This window comes from Euleptes europaea, chromosome 17 (assembly GCF_029931775.1).
Source record: "Euleptes europaea isolate rEulEur1 chromosome 17, rEulEur1.hap1, whole genome shotgun sequence".
Lineage (NCBI taxonomy): Eukaryota > Metazoa > Chordata > Lepidosauria > Squamata > Sphaerodactylidae > Euleptes > Euleptes europaea.
This window is the reverse complement of record NC_079328.1, coordinates 25,349,491-25,371,674: the sequence shown is the minus strand read 5'-3', so window position 1 is coordinate 25,371,674 and position 22,184 is coordinate 25,349,491. Positions and strand designations below refer to the sequence as shown.

Sequence of the window (22,184 nt, the reverse complement as noted above, 5' to 3'; positions counted from 1 at the left end):
TCCGACCTTCAGAGGTCGCCTCACTCCCCCGCTGTGTTTCCCCATGTTTTGCATGCATTTTCAGGGACCTATTTTATCTCAGTTTTGAAAGGATAAACTATAGGCCATTGGTTCTCAACCTGTGGTCTCTTACAGGTGGATCATGAGGCCAGGAGGGAGAAGGAATAAGGTGTGTTGGGAGAGGAAGTTCTGGGAGGCTCAATGGCAGATTTGAGTTTGATGTTCAAAATGGCCAAGAAATAGGGTAGCCAGCCTCCAGGTGGTGGCAGAAGATCTCCTGCTATTACAACTGATCTCCAGCCGATAGAGATCAGTTCACCTGGAGAAAATGGCTGCTTTGGCAATTGGACTCTATGGCACTGAAGTCTTTCTCCTCCCTAAAACCCCACCCTCCTCAGGCACTGCCCCAAAAGCCTCCCACCAGTGGCAAAGAGGAACTTGGCAACCCTACCAAGAGATACAGCCTGTTTCTCAGTAATGCTATCTGTAAATAATAAACATTATAAACAAAATATAAACTTGTTCAGTGTTGGACTGATGGAAAATTCCTGCATTTTGTTGAGAAAGAGGAGGGCAGAGTGGAGTTAATTTGCAAAATATAGGACGTTTAAAAGTAGGTCCCGCTTCAAAAAGTTTGAGAACCATTACCATGGGCTGAAACAGTACTTCTTTCTTTCTTTACTTTCATTAAAACCTTCAAAAATCCCCTCTCCACCACAGTATTTGAGGTGGATTCGATCATAAAAAACAGCAAATGGGTCATGTAAACTTTAAAAAATGCAATCTGCCAAGCCTGCTAAAACATCAACCTCATTAAAAACCATCTAAAACACCAGCAGCACCATGGCACTCGTGAAACCAGTTATGCAAACTGACAGGCATTTAGCCATTTGACTGGATCCAACCAGTTTTTCTGCTGGTGGAAAAGGAAAGAGGAAAGCCCCCTCTGATCAGCTAAAAAAAGACTGTGCTGGGGATCATGAGACCTTCATGTACAGAAGCTATGGGGGGCAGTAGAAAGGAGAACTGGGCAAGTTTCCGTGAAAAGCTGGCTGGATCCGTCTCAGCGGCTGTAGCAAATACATAGAACGAGAATAAAATTAATCACTCGTTTTTTTTCAAGTTGAGCAAACCCATATCAATAATCTAAGTAGGTCAGCTGCTTTGAATCTTTAGTTGATTGATCAGTAGAGGTCAACTTTCATCCACTAGATAATACAGAGCAGTTTTCAGTCTACAAGGCTGGGTGTGAAGTAAGGTCGCCAGGTCCCTCTTCGGTACTGGTGGGAGGTTTTTGGGGCGGAGCCTGAGGAGAGCGGGGTTTGGGGAGGGGAGGGACTTCAATGCTATAGAGTCCAATTGCCAACGCGACCATTTTCTCCAGGTGAACTGAGTGCTGTTGGCTGGAGACCAGTTGTAAGAGCAAGAGATGAACACATGAAGCTGCCTTGGTCCATCAAAGTCAGTATTGTCTACTCAGACTGGCAGCGGCTCTCCAGGGTCTCAGGCAGAGGTCTTCCACATCACCTACTTGCCTAGTCCCTTTAACTGGAGATGCCGGGGATTGAACTTGGGATCTTCTGCATGCAAAGCAGAGACTCTACCACTGAGCCACAGCCCTTCCCCAGCTAGAGGTTGGCAACCCTAGTGTGAAGCCCTTATTTACACAGCTGATTTGGATTCTAGCAGACCCGAGGGTCTCAAATGAGGGGTCCTAGCAGGAGATAGTTGCCTCATGCTCTCAGCCAGCTTGTCAGGGGTAGGAGATGTTGGCCTCTGCTGCAACTTTCCTACTGTAGAAGGTGCCAGACTGAGTTCTCTGTCTTCCTTCTTTCATGGTGTGTAAAGGATGCATTGCCCTGACCTGGATGGCCCAGACTAATCTGCTCTCATCAGAGCTCAGAAGCTAAGCAGGGTTGGCCTTGGTTAGTATTTGGATGGGAGACCACCAAGGAAGCCCGAGGTTGCTATGCAGAGGTAGACAATGGCCAACCATCTCTCTTCAACTCTTGCCTTGAAAACCCTATGAGGTTGCCATAAGCGGGGTTAAGACTTGACGGTGCTTTCCACCCAAAGGGTGGATTTAATTGCAGCTTTCAACCTCACGTGAGTACTTGGCAATACTTAGAAAGGGCCATCGTTCTTCTGAATTGGTTAACAGAGCGTGTTTGATTATGTGAAGGTAGCCACTGTGCCACTGCAGCTGGGTCAGTTTTCTAGATGACCCCCCCCCCTTCAGATTGATTTTATTTTCCCATTCTCCTTTTAGGCATTCTAATGATCCGCTCTTTTAGAATACGTCATGTTCCCTTTTTGTGTTTGTTTTCAAAATCACTTCCCTTTTCTTCCAGGCCACAGTGTAGTTTTGCCTCGAATTAATATCCTTCAATTCTTTCCTTTCCTTTTTCATTTGTAGATTATGTTATTTCTGGGCAGATTCATTTCGGTGATAAAGATGCCACATGGAATATTGTCTAGAAATTACCTCCTGATAACTGGCAAGCAGTGTTTGCTAAGAGGTAGACAGAGCTGAGATCAGCAAGAGCAGAGCCTCAAGCTGTGAAAGACGATAAAATCCCCTCTGAAGTGTCAACGCAGTCCTGCTATCAAGCTTTTAAATTTGCAGTCGGGCGTGCTTTTTAAGAACTCTTGATCCATTTCAGCACTCAGCGAGGGCTCTGGTGCACGCATCAATCCCTGGCTGCCTCCACATTGGGGTGGGAAAAGACAACCCCTGCAGAAGAAGTAGCAAGCAGCGTGGAAGCGGGTGGGAATAGCTTCCACACACTGTGTCCCCACTCCATTCACTGCTGAGGCTGCCTCACCCCTGTCCCTTCCCCTTTCTGGCCACAGTTCACCAACAGTCACACTAGGGTTGCCAACCTCCAGGCACTAGCTGGAGATCTCCTGCTATTACAACTGATCTCCAGCTTCTTGTGAAGAAGAAGAAGAAGAAGAAGAAGAAGAAGAAGAAGAAGAAGAAGAAGAAGAAAGAAGAGTTGGTTTTTATATGCCAACTTTCTCTACCACTTAAGGGAGACTCAGACCACCTTACAATCACCTTCCCTTCCCCTCCCCACAACAGACACCCTGTGAGGTAGGTGGGGCTGAGAGAGCTCTAACAGAGCTGTAACTTGCCCAAGGTCCTCCAGCTGGCTTCATGTGGAGGAGTGAAGAAACCAACCCAGCTAGAACCTGGAGGGTGGCAACCCTACCCATGAGTCATATTCACAATCAGCATAATATCAAGTGGCTCTCTGCTTAAATGCAGGGGTGTCCTATTGTCCAGTTAGGACACGGACTTTCTTCTGTGTGGTAGGTCCATTCCTTGGGAATTACCTACTGGAGTGGGTGCAGAGGGCACCTTCTCTTGCTGCATTCAGGAGACGTATAAGAGAGTTTTATTCAAGAGGAGATCTGATGGAGTGTCAACTGTTTGGCCTGCATTTTTACTGTGTGTATTGGCTTTTAACCCTGACCTGGATGGCCCAGGCTAGCCTGATCTCATCTGGTCTCAGAAGCTAAGCAGGAACGGCTCTGGTTGGTACTTGGATGGAAGACCACCAAGGAATACCAGGGATGTTATGCAGAGGAAAGCAATGGCAAACCACCTCTGAACGTCTCTTGCCTTGAAAACCCTACTGGGGCCTTTTATTCATGGCTGTTTCATTCACCGTCACCCCTCTGAGAACTTCGGGTCTTTGTGTTGATTATGCATGTTGTTTCCAACTGTCAAAGGTCGCCTCGCACTCCCCCTGTGTTTCCCCGTGTTTTGCCTGCGTTTTCACATTTGAGATAAAACCGGTCTCTGAAAACACAGGCAAAATGCTGAGACTTGCCGGCACTTTATACACACATTGGTTTTTAACTCAATGTTGGAGCCTTATGATGTTTTGTTGTTTTTGCAGCTTTTTATTAGCCTCCTTGAGTCTGAGGAAATAAGGCAGGGTATAAATAGTTTAAATAAATAAACAATCTTCGGTTAGATCAAGTGGGGGGGGGGAATCAACAGAAGGGATTTCCATCAGCAGATTTCAACTTCCTCAACCTTCCCTCTTTAGATATGCATCCCGTTGAAAGCAAGAGCTCACGTCTACCTTTGGACAAATGTTCAGATGTGCATCTCTTGAAAGCAAAACTCTCTGAGATTTTCCTTGACGTTTTCATGGTTATTTGAATCCATAGGTTGGAAAAATAGAAAATTCTGCAGAAATAAATGAATGGATTGTACATCTCTATCTGCTTTATTTTATTTTTATTTTTGGTAACAAACCATTTCTCTGCCTGGGGTGCGCATTGCATAAGGTTGATTTTAGGTGGGTTGGGGAGAAGCAGTCATATGTTTGGGGGACAAAGAGTTGGACTAGACAGATGTTTTCTTGGGGCTCTTGGATTCTGCTGCCTCCTCCCTTAAATCACTGGCTAAGTGTGGCATTCCCCCCCCTCCTTTTTGTCTTTGCAGGTGATCTTTCTTACTGGTCTGGAATGGCTTGTTGCAGTGAGTGATGAAACATTCTGAAGCACACAGACGCCAAGAGCCCAAAGAACCGGTTGCCTCCCTTCCTTCAAACCATAACGGAATGAAATGGTGCGCCTAAGGTGATAATTGCTGACCGCAACCTTGTCCGCTAACAAATGTCCTGATGGATGGCTGACGGAGGTGACACCATGTAGAAAGTCCTGAAAGGGAGTCCTAACGGAGTTGCAATGGTTTTATATACTTCCCCATTTCCCAACGGCTTTCTGTCAGCGCTGCATTCTTTCTCCTGGGGCTTAATCTTCCCATGCTATTGGCTTGGAGATCGGCTTGTGGCCTCTTTTGTGCCTACCACGTACGAGAAACACCAAAGGGCAGATGACCCATGTTACTTCCACGCTCTCTGTGTCTTCATAACCACCCCCATTTATCTAGCGCTGCTGGTGGTCTCCCTTCCATTCGCCCTGATTGGTTTCCTGCTATGGTCCCCGCTCCAGTCTGCCCGACGGCCATATGTTTACTCCCGGCTGCAGGACAAAAGACAAGTCAACGGGAGTACGCTGCTCACCGAGTGGAAAGCCGCCAGCAATGGGAAAAGCTTTTGCTTTGGCAGCGCCAACGTTTGCCTTCTCCCAGACTCTTTGGCAAGATGCAACAATGTGTTCAACACGCAGGGGCGAGCTAAGGAAGTTGGGCGAAGGATCCGGAACGGGGCGAGCAGGCCTCAGATCAAGATCTACATCGATTCCCCCACAAACACGTCCATCAGCGCGGCCAGCTTCAGCAGCCTGGTCTCCCCTCAAAGCGGTGATAGCAATAACCGGGCGGTCAGCGCAGGCATCAAAAGAACAACTTCCATGGAGTACAAAGGGGATAACTCGGGTTCAAACAACAGCGAAGAGAGCAAAGATGCCAAAGCTGGAGGGGACACCAATGGGGGAGAAGATGGTAACACATGCATTGTGAAGATAGGTGGAGATGATAACGGGCACATTTCGGACCCAGAAGCTGATGGCACAGGGGGGCAGATGAACAGCAGGGGGGCAGCAGACCGCTCGCCAGAATCTGAAGCTGAGAGCCTGAAAGGACAGACCCCAAATCATAAGCAGAAAGAAGGGGATTCGGGGAGTCTGGATAGCTACACTGCCTCGCGAGAGTCCCTAGTGAAGGCACGGGCTGGAGATGGCCCGGTAGACCAAAACACCGTCAACAGCAAGCTCCTTTACAAGGCCTCACTCATGAAGAAGACCTCCATGCGAAAGAAGAAGAACACGGACGAGCCCTTCGACCATGAGATCTCCGCTTTCTTTCCTGCCAACTTGGACTTCCTGTGCTTACAGGAAGTGTTTGACAAAAGGGCAGCGGAGAAGTTGAAAGAACAGCTCCACCATTATTTTGAATATGTTCTATACGACGTTGGGGTCTACAGTTGCCACGGCTGCTGTACCTTTAAGTTTGTGAACAGTGGCCTGCTTTTTGCCAGTCGCTATCCAGTCATGGATGCTGCCTATCACTGTTATCCCAATGGAAAAGGAACAGACTCCTTGGCTTCAAAGGGGGCCCTGTTTCTCAAGGTAGGATTCTTCCCATATGCTCTTCTCCCTTAGGCTCATTGCATGCAGAAAGTCCCCGTTTCCATCCCCAGCATCTCCAGTTAAGTGGATCAGGTATTAGGTGATAAAAAAAGACTTCCACTTGAGACCCTTCAGAGCCGGGTGCAAGGTACAAACATTGACAGACCAATGGTCTGGCCAAGAATTAGGGTTGCCAGGTCCCCACTCACCTTCGGGAGGAGGTTTCGTTTCTGATCTTGTGTGCCTGCGTTTGAGTGGTCTAAGGCTTCTCGTGAGGCAGCACTTCCAGTTGTAAACCGGAAGTGCCACGTCAGTGCGCGCGTGCACAATTGCCCGCCAGCTGGTCAACGGGCAGAGGGGCACATTACCAGGGGTTTGCCCGCCACCAGCGGGCACCAGGCAACCCTACCAAGAACCCTACCACTTCCTGTGTTTGGGTGTCCTTTTGATAGGCATCTGACGAGCAGGACCTGTGTCACCTGTGGCTCTAGGGAGCTGTAGAGGCATGGAAGGTGTGTGTTGGCAAATAATGCCCCCTGGAGCCATTTCACGGCAGGAAAAAGGTGCAGAGGGGGAGACAGGAGGCCCTCCTGCACAGTACTCTTGACCAGAATTGGGCCCCCACGACATGGCTAAAAGGAGTTCCTCAGTGGAACTTACTCTAGAAAATTGCGGCACAAACTCAGGGCAAACTCAGGAACACCGTCTCGTCTAGTTTGGCGCTTACTCAATACAGATACAGAATCATAGATACCAACTATCTTATAGAACCCTTGGATTCTTCTGCCAGGGCCTCTTTACCTTCCACTCTGCCTGTTTTTAGGAGACTGCCCTGTTTAAGTATCAGCTATAGCCTCTCTAGTCAGATTTCTCTGTGCCTCAGCTCCTCTCTCCTTTGGCAACAGGGGGAGAAGAAAACTGTCCCTTGGAAGGGTGAATCTAAGCAAAGTGTGCTGGCCACCGGAAGTGCTAAATAAATGCGAAGCATTACTAATTTAACCGATTCTACCTCAAGGCCCAGCTTCTAATGGGTTCTGCTTTTTTCAATAGCTCTGTTTTCTAAAAAAGCCCTTTGGAGAATTAGAGGTCGCTACTTAATTTGCAAATGGGAGCCGGTTGCTTGGAATCCTCCAAGATTTATAGCTTTCCATTTCCAAAGACTTCTCTAAATGTATGTGAACCTCTCATGGCAGTGCTGATTAAGAAGGGACTGAAAGTACAGCCAAAAGTTTGAGGGGGGAAATGTGGAACAGTTGGAGTGCCAGAACCTTCTCTCTGTCCTGGCTGATCTTCTGCCCAGCTCAAGTCTGTAACCCTCATGCTAAGAGCCAAAGGGCAAGAGTCCTTTGGCCCTCTTCGGCATCTGATTCTGTGGGAGCATATGTTCTATGACCAGAAAGCTGTACATTTCAGCTTTCCTTTAATGAACCAAGGGTCTAGTCTTTATGGTTGGGAAGAGATGCTTGAAAGATCCAAGCCATGTTTGCTAGAATCTCAGAAGCCAGAGGGCACAGCTCTTTGCCCCACCTTAGGTAGGGTCCTCATTGTAGAGCTCCCCAAAGCAGGATGTTACTTGTAGGGTTGCTCAAATGGCCGTGGGTTCAGCTTACATCTTGTTTGCCATTCACAAACATGGAGCTACTTTTTTAATGGACTCTTCATCTGCTCCAACCTGGTCTCACCCTGACTTGGATGACCCAGGCTCGTCAGATCTCGGAAGCTAACCACGGTTGGCTCTGGTTGGTACTTGCAAGGAAGACCCAAGGAAGTTCAAGGTTGCTACATAAAGGCAAGCAGTGGCAAACCGTCTCTGTTTGTCTTTTTGACTTGAAACCCCCGTGAGGGGTTGCCATAAGGTGATATGATACTTCAAGTACTCTTCAAGTACTTGAAGGGCTGTCATATAGAGGATGGTGCCGAGTTGTTTTCTGTTGCTCCAGAAGGTCAGAACAGAATCAACGGGTTGAAATTAAATCAAAAGAATTTCTATTTAGACATTAGGAAGAATTTTCTAACAGTTAGAACAGCTCCTCAGTGGCTTCCTCGGGAGGTGGTAAGCTCTCTTTCCCTGGAGGTTTTTAAGAAGCGGTTAGATGGCCATCTGTCAGCAATGCTGATTCTATGACCTTAGGCAGATCATGAGAGGGAGGGCACCTTGGCCATCTTCTGGGCATGGAGTAGGGGTCACCGGGAGTGTGTGGGCGGGAGGTAGTTTGGATTTCCTGCATTGTGCAGGGAGTTGGACTAGATGACCCTGGTGATTCTATGATTCTATAAGTCGGCTGCGACTTGACTGCACTTTCCACCACCATTCATAGCCTCATTGAACGATTTGTGGCTGTTTGACGGGTTGGTTCACTGTATTCCTTTCCTAACAGAGCAGCGCAATTGCCTTTCCATGCATGCACATTCTCACATAGCCTGATTACATTCTACTCGCCCTTCTCGTCCTTGCTTCTCTGCTATTCTGCTCAGCGGGCAATTGTTTAAATAGACAGTTAATTCAGTGACACATGAGATAAACCAGTCATAAATAAACACTACACATAAATAAAAAATAACCTACAATTGGGTGTTCATCTAAGTAGTTCTTAGCAACATGAATTGCTGTCGATCCGTTTTGACTGCCAGTGTTTTCGTACATGTGAAAACATCAGTCTTTTATGAATGGCTGTTTCCCTCACGGTCACCCCTCCAACGACTTCAGATCTTTGTTTTGATTATGCATGCCGTTTCCGACAGTCAGATGCAGCCTCTCTCTCCCCCTAGGTTTCCCCACGTTTTTCCTTGGTTTTCAAATTTGTGATAAAACAGGTCCCTGAAAACGTGGGCAAAGCACGGGGAAATGCAGGAGGATAGTGAGGCGACCTCTGACGGCCGGAAATGGCATGCATAGCCGAAACAAAGATCTGAAGTCGTTGGAGGAGGGAAACAGCCATGCATAAAAGGACATCGTGGTTTTTTTTTTAAACCATGTAAACTTCAGCAGGCATTTGAGTTGTTCGGTGCCGAGCCATACTGACCTGGTAATCGGCTCACATCTGACCATCACAGTTGAACAAGTTAAGTTTGACCACCGAACACTCTTGCAAAATACACGATCCCTCTGGCTGCTTCCATGCTGAACATCTGACCAGGCCGATCAATTTCGCAAAGCCAGCAAATTGCCTGCAGCAGAGCGTGTCTCAACTGTACCCAATAACATAATTGCCCTGCGCTGTGTTACCCGCTCAACGTCACATCTGATCCTCTTTCCATCCTCCTTCAGCCATTGTTATGCTTCCCGGTAAGCACGCACACACACCCATCCTCCTCTCCGCAGTCACCAGATGGCAGTAGTGGTTCCGCCACCATCTCATGTGTCATCTCTGAGTGAGAATGATTCCTTCTTTCCACTGGCCAAATAGAGCGTAGCACCATAGTGGTACAAATGACTGTGCACGTTGCCTCTGCTCAAGCCAGTGGACGAGGGCCTGATGATATGAACATACCAAACAGGACCGTATGGCACACTGAGTAAGACCGTTGGCCCTTCTAGCACAGTTTTAGCTACTCTGGTTGGATAGTTGTCGTTTATGCATGGGAGTTTTAGCTGAAATTCGTTGCTCGCTGGACCCACACTTTCCTGTTGGGAATCTGTGCACCAGCAGTCGGCAAGCTCAAATCAAGTCCCCGCCCCTTTAAATGCTGCTTTGTAATTAGCTTACTTTGTAGAGCTTACTGCGAGAGAAAATCCCCCCCAAACCCAATTGCTGTATAAAAAAGCATTTTAAGAACAAAAAACGGAGCAAACTAAAACGATGGGGGGGAATCTAAGCTTCAGTTTTAAAAAGACTATCTTCTGCTCAGAAAGAGCTCCAAGGAAGTGGGAAGCATTTGAATCCCTGCCTCTTTACACGCTGCTTTGTAATTGGCTGTGAGAGAAACCAAGCTTTCGTGTCCCATGCTTTGCTTTATGCATGGGGGTTTCACCTGGTCTGAGCTCAGGGGAGAGGGAAGAATCAGGTTTACAGAGGAACGGGAAGTCCCGGGATTTGTGAGGGCTGCCAGCAAGGTCATCTCCAATGAAGGGAAAACTCATGCATAACTCCAAGGAACAACCGAGACAGACCAGGGACAAACGTAAGTGAAAGTACCCATGCATAAGTGACCAGTGACTGTGGATCTTTGGCTTTTGCTGTTCAGAATTTTCCTGAAATAAAGCAAAACATCTCCAGAATTTGGAAATTGTTCATGTCACACACTCCCCATTCTGCAAGTGCATATATTAAGGAATAAGTGATTAGAAACCATCCTGCTTCCAGGGCTCAAAGCAGAGTCATTGACTTATTACCCATCTGGGCTAGCTGGCAGACAGGAGTGTTTTTTTTCCACCCACCCCCACCCTTGCAGGGAAGCAAGCCTCTTTCCCATGTACCAAGAGGATTGATAGACTTGATTATTGATTTGGTGTCTTCACTAAAACCACTGCCAAGCTCGGAACGAAGAATCAATTTACTGTTATGACTTCTGAAAAATCACAAACACAGAATCTTGCCCAGGCTCCAAGCCACCTGGGAATACCTTGGAAGAATGATACAGCTGCATTTTCAAAATGGTGTTCAGAGCATTAAAGATTACACAGTGCAAACTTGCGCATGCTGAAAGCCTATTGATATCGGTAATGAAGGTTGCTCAGCCATGCGCTGGATTGTCCCTAGTGCATATTCCATCCTATCTGACTAATACGTTCCTGTTGCTAGCTAAAGGTCTAAACAAGCATGGAAGTCATTTATAAGCCCAAGAAGGTTTTTGTCTTGTTTTTATTGAACGGTAGGGAAGTGCACAAGAAGGCTTTTTTTGTTCATTTTTATATTCAGGTGTTTTTTTTTAGTAAAACTTGATTCAGATTCCTTCTGTTTGAGATTAAAGGTATTAGTTACTATGGCTGCAAACATTCACACAGTTTCCAGGGGTATGCCCCATTGAATAATATGGGACTTACTTCTGAGTAGATTACTCCCTATATTCTGTTTTAATTTCCAGTGGTTCCAATAGGCTTTTAGCATTTGGCACAGTGGTACTGTGATATCATTTAGCCCTCATGGCTAATGCATTTTGTCAGAAAGCAATTAAAGCCAATGGCTAATAGCTATGGGAGCTAAATGGATCTTCCATGTTTGGAGGCAATATACCTTTCAGTCTCAGTAGCTGGGAGAAAACAACAGGAGGACATGTAGGTCTCCATTCTGTACTTTCTGTCTGGTGCTAGAGATTGGTCTGTTGGGAGAAAAGAGACTTAACTAGGTGAGCTATTGATCTGATCCAAAAGGGCTCAGGTTGCCAGCTAAGCAGGAGTTGTAGGGAGCAGTGACGTGCAAAATAGGCATCATGGCAATGCCACAACATCACTTCCAGCTGGGGTTGCCAACTCCAGGTTTGGAAATACCCAGAGATTTGAGAGTGGAGCCTGGGAGAGTGGAGTTGAGGGAGGGGAGGGACCTTGCTAGAGTGTAATTCCATGCAGTCCACCTTCCAAAGCAGCCATTTTCTCCAGGATAAGTAGAATAAATGTTATAAATACATAAATAATAAACAATTTTTGTAGTCTGGAGATCAGTTGTAATTACGGGAGATCTTCAGCCCCTACCTGAAGGTTGGCAACCCTGCTTCCAGCCTAAACCCAGAAGTGGTGTCAGCCTGTCATCATGAGACTGTAGGAGTCCACCAAAACCAAACACATGCAGATGTCACTTCCGGATTCCCACCAGAAGGGATATCGCAGCAATGCCTATTCCCCCCTCCATTCCCCACCACCACCACTCTACCCAGTGGCAGCAAAGACCTGGGAACCAGGGTAGATGGTCTCCCACTATAGCAACCTTAAGCAGGGCTCTTCCTGGTTTCTTATATTCTAGTGGGCATTGCCAATATCATGTAGCGATTTCCACCAGATATGGCCTTGTGCCAGTGGGCAGTTCCAATGGAATTTTTTTTTAAGAGTCTGGAATTAGTTTCCATTAACATTTCATACCTACATTTAAATCTGTGTTAACATGATTCAATATTATATTAAGTTTGCATAGCTAATATAGCTGCTTTATAAAGTTCAAAAAAAAATCTTTGAAGGCAAGAATGCCAAGTTCATAAAAAACGGATTTCTGCAAATCTTCTACGGCCCCACTAAGAAGCCAAATATGCAACAGGCTCTCGGCTCACAAGACCAACAAAAAAAAAATGAGTTTCCAAAGCTTCAAGGAACGTGTGGCTTTTCTCATGCCCTCAGGGCAATTGCACGTGCTGGCTAGAGGCCTCTTGGGAAAGGCTCTCATTTCCCTTTACAGCATCTGCATTTAGACTACCATGGCTGCCGTATAAGTCGAGAGTTTTGCTGGAGAACGTTGAGTATTTAACCATCGGATGACAAACGACTGGTTATCATTCGACTCTGCTGGCCAAGATAAAAGGAGAAGGCCTCCCCCTTCTCTTCCAATGTTTCATACCAACCTTTGCAGACTTTTAACCTTTACCTGCCTCCTGAGACCCATTTCTATATTTTGGCCATCTTTCCTATGAGAATTAAGGTAAACAGAGGCCAGTGTTCCTGTACTTTAACAATTATACCCAAGTGGGAATTTGGGGCGGTGTAATTTTTCATTCCAGGAAGAGAAGAAAAGTGACAGCTGCTGAAACTCATGCACATCTACCAACGGCAGAGGAACATTTGGACTTTCACATCTGTTCACCCTCTCCCCAGTCTCCTCTCTGCTGCCCTCTCCTTTAAAAAAATAACCACAAAAGAGAATTATGATGGCAAGTCTGGCAAGCCTCTCCTAATATTGGGATTTCATCTGCTGTTTGACAACCAAAGTTTGAGGCCTTTTATGCAGGGATGTTTCCCCACGGTCACCCCCGCCGACTGCTGGTGCTTCCTTTTGATTATGCATGCCTTTTCTGCCCATCAGAGGCCGCCTCTCTCTTCCCACGTGTTTTGCCTGCAATTTCCAAATTCTGGCTAAAACGGCATCTGGAAAACACAGGCAAAATGCGTGGGGAGAGCGAGGTGACCTCTAATGAGCGGAAAAGGCATGCATAGTCAAAAGAAAGCCCTGAAGCAGTCGGAGAGGGTGACCGCGGGGAAACATCCCTGCATAAAGGGCCTGGGACAGTAGCTCAGTTCAGATATCTCATGCACGCATGGTTTATTTGTTTACTTCATTTGAACCCTACCTTTCTCCCCAATGGGGACCCAATGCTGTTTACTTCTTTTCTCTTCCATTTTATCCTCACAACAACCCAAGGAGGTAGGCTAAGTTGAGAAAGAGTGACTGGCCCAAGGTCATACAGCAAGCTTCCATGGCAGAGCAGGGATTCAAGCCTGTATTTCCCAGATTCTAGTCCAGTACACTAACCACTATACCACAATGGCTCTCTGTCTGGAGACAGGACCATCACTGGTCTCAGCTGCACCGCTGAGCTCAGACTGACCTGAATTCTTATCGGAAGCAGGGTCCCCCGAAGCCACTGCGGAGGCTGAGAGCGGAGACAGGAGAATGCTGATCCTTGACTCCAGGTCCCTCGCCGATCTATGAAGAAAGGAGCCAGCTGTTGCAGCAGCCTATGCCGACTGATGATGTCGTTGGCTGGCGCCGGAGAGAGTCCAGCCTTAGGCCAGATGAGAGAATCTCCCACATCTAGCCAGGTCTACCTAAAGGCAGTCAATCCTGCCTCAATAGAGAAGAGGCAGGGGAAAAGGATCCAGCCTGTCAGAGCCAGAACACAGCTCAGGGGGAAGTGGGAGTGGGTAAGAAACAGAGAGGGGGAGAAAGAGAGAGAAAGAACTGACAGGGGTAAAGGGAAGGCCCTGTCCCAGGGCTGAAGATTCTGGGGGCAAAAAGAGAAGGTGGGAGGTACTGCAAACCTCAATCTCGTGCCCTCTTTTCTGAGGCCTGTGGAAAGCTACGTAGCCAAACATGACAGAGGAGGGTGAGGTAGCTGTGCTTGCAGTAGAGGGTGTTCACCCTCCCGGAAATTTTTGTGGGGGCGGGGTTGTGATTTTATACCTTTCTCTCATGCACACCATACTGGAGCCTGAAGTGGCCAGTATAACATTAAGTAACCTATTCTTTTCCCAAAACCTCCTTCGAGAAAACCTGTAATGTTTTGCTGCCTTTCGGAGTATGTTTGCCCCAAGCAAACCTGCTCTTGCATCCTGTCTGTGGTCTTGCCTTTTGGCAGCGGGACACAAGAACGGAGAAACGCTTCCACCGTCTAATCCCAGATACGCCGGGAAATCTTGAGCACAAAATTGCCTCCGCTGAACAGCATTATCAGGCTGTGCCTATCGGCCAGCGTTACTTTCAAGCAATTGCTTCTCTTGATGCCTTGCCAAAGTGCTGAGGGGGAAAAAAATCTAAGTGTATGTAAGGAAAAGAAGATAATATTTCTGAGCAGTCAGGTAAGTAAGAGAAACAGGCTCCTGTGGGAAATATCTGGGACGCTGCTGCCAAAACTACTCTTGAAACGTAGGCGTGTGGAAAGAATTTGCAAGCTTTGTATAAGCTAATAGGTGGCAACTAAGATAACCCAGGATAGCCTGGTCTTGTCAGATCTCAGGAGCTAAGCAGGGATGGCCCTGGTTAGAACTTGGATGGGATTTCACTGAGCAAGTCCACGGTTGCTACACAGAGGAAGGCCATGGCAAACCACCTCTGTTCATCTCTTGCCTTGAAAACCCTATGGGGTCGGCGTAGGTTGATTTGACGCCCCCCCCCCCCAAAAAAAAAGTCTGCCAAATGATTTCTGGAAAAGTAAGGATGCTTCTGAAATTATTCTCCAAACTTTGGGAATTTGGACTTCTGAATTTCCCAGATTTTGTTTTTGAAGTGGAATGGATGGTTCACTGGAATACACCATCGTTCCATTTTTTTATTTCTGAATTTTGTACATGCTCCATTTGCCTCCAGTAAATCTTTCCCCTGCTGCTTGACCGATATGCAAATATACATTGACAAAGCAGGGGGCACTTTCACACATGCCGAATAATATACTTTCAGTGCACTTTCAATGCCCTTTAACGATATTTTGCAAGCGGATTTTGCCATGTCACACAGTAAAATCCAGCTTCAAAGTGCATTGAAAGTGGATCGAAAGTGCATTATACGGCATGTGTGAAAGTGCCCACTGTCAGGGTTGCCAACCTCCATGTGGGGCCTGGAGATCTCCTGGAATTTCAACTGATCTCCAAATTAGAGAGATCAGTTCCCCTGGAGAAAATGGCTGCTTTGGAGGGTGGGCTCTATTGCACTATACCTTGCTGAGGCCCCTCTCCTCCCCAAACCCCGCCCTAGGCTCCACCCCCATATCTCCAGAAATTTCCCAGCCTGGAGGTCTCCTGATACAAGATGCCTCTTTACTAGGGTTGCCCACTGCCAGGTAGTAGCAGGAGATCTTCTGCTAATTCAACTGATCTCCAGCCAATAGAGATCAGAATCACCTGGAGAAAAATGGCCGCTTTGGCAATTGAACTCTATGGCATTGAAGTCCCTCCCCTCCCCAAACCCCACCCTCTTCAGACTCCGCCCCCAAAATCTCCCACTGGTTGAGAAGAGGGACCTGGCAACCCTACTCTAAGGTTTCTTACACTGGAGGAAAGCGCTGGTATCTCTTGCATCATGGGCACAGGGGACCCAACCCATGGGGGAGGAGATGGAGTTGAAAGAACAGAAAAGTGTGGCAATCAGCATGCGCTCAAATTCCAAAACTGATTTTAAAATTCTCCCCATTCAACGGGAATTAAGAAGCAGCAGAATTCTGGAGCAATAAAGGAATGGGCATTTAGCTCTACTAGAATCAATTGAGAGCCAGTGTGGTGTAGTGGTCGAGAAACCGGGAGACACAGGATTGAATTCCCACTCGTGCCATAGAAACTCACTGGGTGACTTTGGGACAGTCAGACTCTGTCTGCCTAAACTACCTCACAGGGTTGTTGTGAGGATAAAAAGGAGGAGAGGAGAATGGTGTAAGCTGCACTGGGTCCCCTTTGGGAAGCAAGGCGGGGTATGAATGGATGAATTAAATAAATAAAGTTCATCACCAAAGCAAGGCAGGGTATGAATGAATGAATGAATGAATGAATGAATGAATGAATGAAATAAAGTTCATCACCAAATGTCAAACTTTAGTCAAAATTTTAGTAACAATTCAATGCTACAGATTTGGCTGATGCGGAGAAGAGTAAAGCTTAAAAACTCTGCCCAGCTCCTCTGTCTCTCCCAGTAGTGCCGAGAAAGAGCTGCTTAAATCATAATGCAAGCCATGTTTTCTAACAGCGTTTGCCCACAGATCCTTTTGAAAGCTTAATGCGGGGGGGGGGGGGGCAGTGCCTTGCTCAAGACTGAGCCAGGATGCTGGAGTGGAGTCAGAAGCATCTCTCCCCAGACCTTCGATGATTCATTTGCAGGTGTGTCTGGAGCATCCCTTGCAGATGGAATTGGAAAGCGTTACAGGATAGTCGGGAAAGACATTGCAGGGCTCCTGTTATATAGACTAGGAATGGGGTGTATTCTTCTCCTGTGCAGCGGATCAGGGGAGCAAGAACCTATCTTCCCTTCCCACCCACTGGGCAGGCTTGTCCCACCTCCAGGGCCACTCAGACCAGGGCCACCTCCAGGGCCACCCACATGTGGGAGTAACCTTTCAGTACACCCGGGCCCAAGTTACTTAACTGATTCTCAGTTTTTGTTTGGAATAACAGTGGCACCGTTCAAGCTGACGTGCACTGGATTTGATTCACATGTGCCCTGTTGAAACATTATGCTCACACATGGATGGCTTTGGATGTGTGGTAGGTGCATTCATAACCTCATACGCAAGAGGCAGGAGTATTGTCTAACCTGGGATGTAGCCCAGATGCTGAAATATGAATTATTGTATTGTGAGAACAATAGACATGATCTGCAATATCCCTGTGCTTAACTAGGAATTATTCCTTTTTTCAAAGCTCTTTTTCAAATCAATCATCCATCATAAAGGACATATGCCTGTAATCTGTTTATTAGGGTGGGAGGAATTCCCTTCCTACTAGGCGCTGTTGTCCCACCTCCAAGACCACTCAGACACAACATTTTAACCCGAGCAGGCCCAGGTGGACGCAACATTTTAACCCGAGCAGGCCCAGGTGGACGCGTGTCACCTCATTACCCCCTGAGCTGGCCTGATACAAATTTTGCTTCTGGTAATCGAGGTCAGGTTAAGGGCACTTTGCAGTGTGCTTGCAAAGAAAATATTGACCGGATGATCTGGGGGTCTTAATTGTGCAATCGCCACGACTAATTTTTCTTTCAAATGACATAATTTGGCTGGAGCCTCTGGCAAGCATGAGGTAAATGTCAAAAGGAATGAATGTGCTTTCTCCGTGGGGTATGAAAACCTATTTGCAGCCGAGTTCATTAACGATCCGGAATGACGGATGGCCTGTTGGGCTCCTGCACGTAAATGGGTCTACTCCTTTTAGATATAAATGGTCCTGCCACTGCAAAGGAAAGACTTCTTTAAAATTATATGTATATAACTCAGCAGGAGGTGGAGGGAGCATGTACCTCAGCAGCAAGCCCAGGGTTGCGGAGGTGCCTTTGGGTGATTAAGTCCATATTGCTCTTTGACAGTGTAAAAGGAATTGGTTTTAGGCAATGTCTTCCAGGCATCCCTCCATGCTTTCCTGGAGCTGCATGTGCCCCAAAAGCCTTGGTGGAGCATTCGTATGAAATGTTAAATATGCTGCCTAAAGGTTTGAGAGTCTACAGCAAAATCAAAGGGCGAAGTCTTCCTGCAATTTGAGCAGCTGGTTTGGGGGCATCCCTGGAGCAGTTGCACGACTGTGAGTAGACAGAGGTTGTTTCCATAGGGTGTCTTTGCTCTGGTTTGAGGTCTGAACTGGCATCTGCATGACGGGGTTCCCTATTTGTCCACTGTACATTTCCTGTCACTTGATCAGGGCACTTTCATACATGCTGAAAGGAGGAGGAGGAGAAGAAGAAGAAGAAGATGAGGCAGCAGCTGTGGCTCAGTGGTAGAGCAACTGCTTGGCATGCAGAAGGTCCCAGGTTCAATTTCCAGCATATCTAATTAAAGGGACTAGGCAGGTAGGTGATTTGAAAGACCCCTGCCTGAGACCCTGGAGAGCCGCTGCTGGTCTGAGTAGACAATACTGACTTTGATGGACCAAGGATCTGATTCACTATAAGGCAGCTTCATGTGTTAATGTGTTCAAGAAGAAGAAGAGTTGGTTTTTATATGCCAACTTTCTGTGCCACTTAAGGAAGAATCAAACCGGCTTACAATCACCTTCCCTTCCCCTCCCCACAACATCTTTCTCTCAATTTTAAATCTTTATGCAAAATACATTTTTGTTTGCAGATGTGAACGTCAGTAGTGCTACAGTAATTTAATCTCTGACTGAACCGTCACTTAAGATGCTCCCCTAAGATCTGTTTCGGTATGGGACTTCAGTGGATGAGGCACCAGAATGTGACTTCCATCTTGCCTTTCCATGCAGAGGACACCTAGATCCAGTAAGGTCTTTTATGCATGGCTGTTTCACTCACCGTCACCCCTCCGACACCTATGGGTCTTTTGTTGATTATGCATGCCATTTCCAACTGTCAGAGGTCGCCTCACTCTCCCCCTGCGTTTCCCCTCATTTTGTTCACGTTTTCAAATTTGAGATAAAACAGGTCTCTGAAAACATGGGCAAAACACGGGGAAAGGCAGGGGGAGAGCAAGGCGACCTCTGACGGTCAGAAACGGCATTCATAATCAACACAAAGACCCAAAGTCGTCGGAGGGGTGACGGCGAGTGAAACAGCCATGCATAAAAGACTTAAGAATGGCTGCACTGAAATGCATTCAGTGGCCTCCTGTCCAGAGCTCTCTGTCTTTCTGTTTTCTTGGGTGAATGCAACACTGTGCTAGAACACCGTCATACTACGAAGAAGAAGGAGCAGCAACCCTGCTGGAAAGCCATCAGCAAGATGAATAAATGGGAGTTAGCTTGCTGTGCAATTGAGAAATAATGATAATGATTGGCCAACACAAATTGTTCGAACCACGCTTCCTGCAAAACCCAGTTTTCCGTTCCAAACTAAATGCAGGGAGGGAGAAGAAGCTATCGAATGATGAATTTAGGAATCAATATACAAAGTCTGGAGGAAGGTGCGTGTCAGATTGTCTCCGAAAGTTACCGTCAAAGACAAATGGCATCTTGTTTAACAGGAAAGCTGCTTTGTTTGCTCTGAAAGGCATCCCATGTCCTTAAAAAGGTATTCCATGCAAACACTAACAAGGATAGCCTCTCCTTATATTTAAAGATAGCTTGAAGGCTAGACTAGGACTGGACAAAGCTGGTTCAAATCCTCAGTCTGCCATGCAGATCATTGGGGATTGGTGGCCAGGCACTGTCATTCAGCCTAACCTACCTCACAAGGTTGTTGTGACAATAAAATGGAAGAGAACCACAAACAGACCCCTGAGCTCCTTGGAGGTTAAAAAGGTCATACATAGCACATGCCGAATCCATGCTGATACCTTCTATGTTCCAACTGTTTCTGTTTATCCTGATTTTCTGGTCTTTGTCCAAGGGTTTTTTCCCCCTCCCCCTATTTCTGTCCTTTGGGAGGGAAGGTGGCCTGGTATAGTCCGATCTCATCAGATCTCGGAAAATAAGCAGGGTTGGTACTTTAATGGCAGACCACCAAGGCAGACTTTCCAGAGGAAAGCAATGGCAAACCAGTTCTGCTTCTCGCTTGTCTTGCTTGTCTTGCAAGCCCCTTGCTGGGTTTGACATAAGTCAGTTGTGACTTGAAGGCACGTGTATACTTATTTCTGCCCTTTGGGGATGCCTTCTTAGGTTGTTTATGCATGGGAGTTTTACCTGAGGTTCATTGTTCACTGGACCCACACTTTCCTGTTGGGAATCTATGCACCAGCAGTCTCCAAGTTCAAATCAAGTCCTCGCCCCTTTAAATGCTGCTTTGTAGTTGGCTTACTTTGTAGAGCTTATTGTGAGAGAAAATCCCCCCAAAACCCAAAAGCATTTTAAGAACAAAAAACAGAGCAATCTGAAAGGGGGGGGGGAGAGAAATCCAAGCCTCAGTTTTTAAAAGCCTTTCTTCTGCTCAGAAAGAGCTCCCAGGAAGCAGAAAGCATTTGAATACCTGCCTCTTTATACACTGCTTTGTAACTGGCTGTGAGAAACCAAGCTTCTGTGTCCCGCGCTTTGCCTTATGCATGGGGATTTCAAGTGGGCTGAGCTCAGAGGAGAGGGATGAATCGGGTTAATAGAGGGACGGGAAGTCCCGGGATTTGTGAGGGCTGAATGCAAGGTCATCTCTAATGGAGGGAAAACTCATAGATAACTCCAAGAAACAACTGAGACAGGGGCAAACGTGAGTGAAAGTACCCATGCTTAAATGTTTAGCTTCCTGGAAGCATCTTGCTGGCCATTGTTGGAAACAGTATTCTGGACTAGATGGAATTCAAATCTGACCCAGCAGAGTAGCAGCAGACTTCAGGGGATGGAGTAGGTAAAATAATGTCAGGGCTAACATACATGTTAGGAGCCCCGAGGCGCAGAGTGTTAAGCTGCAGTACTGCAGTCAAAAGCTCTGCTCACAACCTGAGTTCGATCCCAAAGGAAGTTGGTTTCAGGTAGCCGGGCTCAAGGTTGACTCAGCCTTCCATCCTTCCGAGGTCGGTAAATTGAGTACCCAGCTTGCTGGGGGTAAAGGGAAGATGACTGGGGAAGGCACTGGCAAACCACCCACTAAACAAAGTCTGCCTCGTAAAAGTCGGGATGTGACATCACCCCATGGGTCAGGAATGACCCGGTGCTTGCACAGGGGACCTTTACCTTTACCTTTTAACGTACATGTTACAAAGGCCTTGAGGACTTTGTGTCTCACATGCGCTGGGAGTTCCATGCTTCTTGGGTGCACACAGGCCTGCTTCAGATTAGGCTCACAATGCATGAGGAGAAGGGGGCCTTCCCCACACCATTTTTCCAATCTGAAATGGCCCCAGGGAGCCACTACTTGCTCCATTGGGAAACATGTAACTGCAGCCACCCAATTCATACAGTCTTTCTCCTTCAACCTTAACTAAGCAGGGGAGATAGGGAGTGGTTAGTCTGATGCTGGGTAGCTTTTTGTACACCAGAAATCCTGTTTTCTAGTGAGCATCCATGTAATGGATACATGCAGGATCACCTTTGAGTTGAACTTGGTTTCATGTGGAACCAGGGTACCCACAGCAGATCCATGTGTGAAAAATATTAAATATTAAATCATATTAAAAGTAGATGCTTCTGTTTTTCAGGGAAGAAAATGCATGGACCAAATGGATCACCTTGGAGCTTATTCTCACCCTAATTCAGCTTTCTGTTTTTATAATGGGAACAATATTGGGGAATAATCTTGATCTGAAAAGGTCTGGTTGCAAAAGCACCTGATGCTTCAGTAAGCAAGGGTGGGTCTAATCTGTGCCCAGATGGGGGATCTCCTCAGGTCTCCTTTCACGTAGGCAGCCTTCGTGATGCAAGAAATCTGACGTGTAAATGCCGTCAAGAAATAATAATAATATCAACCTGTCAATTTCACATGAACACATGAAGCTTCTTTAAACTGAATCAAATCTTTGGTCCATCAACATCAGTATTGTCTGCTCAGGCTAGCGGTGGTTCTCCAGGGTTTCAAGCAGAGGTCTTTCACATCACCTACAGCCTTTTAACTGGAGATGCCAGGGATTGAACCTGGGACCTTCTGTGTGCAATTCAGATGCTCTAGCACTGAGCCATGGCCTCTCCCCTTAGGGGAGACAAAGGGTGAATGTAGTAGCAGTGACAACATTATTACTGCTGTAGAGACAGCTTCCATTAGGCTTGTGCATGAGAACTTCGTGATGGGCTGTGTCCTCCATATTATTTTTTTTACCAAGAGACATTCTGTCTGGGTCCCAGAGCCCTAAAAGCAACACGTTCTCTTGTCTTCTGCCTGGCTCATTCTTCGAGAATTGAGATTGTTGCTGCATAATAGATCTAATGTTTCAAATTGGATTGTGGGACTTTGATCCTAGAACCCATTCAGATGTCTATTAACAAT

At 46.7% G+C, this 22,184-nt stretch overlaps 1 protein-coding gene across 1 annotated transcript in view; it reads left to right on the top strand.

The window, feature by feature from the left end:
* Positions 1-4,625: 4,625 nt before the first annotated feature.
* Positions 4,626-22,184, top strand: part of SMPD3 (sphingomyelin phosphodiesterase 3) — a 57,586-nt gene continuing 40,027 nt past the window's right edge. The window contains exon 1 of the mRNA XM_056862620.1: positions 4,626-6,051. Within this exon, the coding sequence (XP_056718598.1) occupies positions 4,708-6,051 (1,344 nt within the window). The 5' untranslated portion in view covers positions 4,626-4,707. The remainder of the gene's footprint in view (positions 6,052-22,184) is intronic.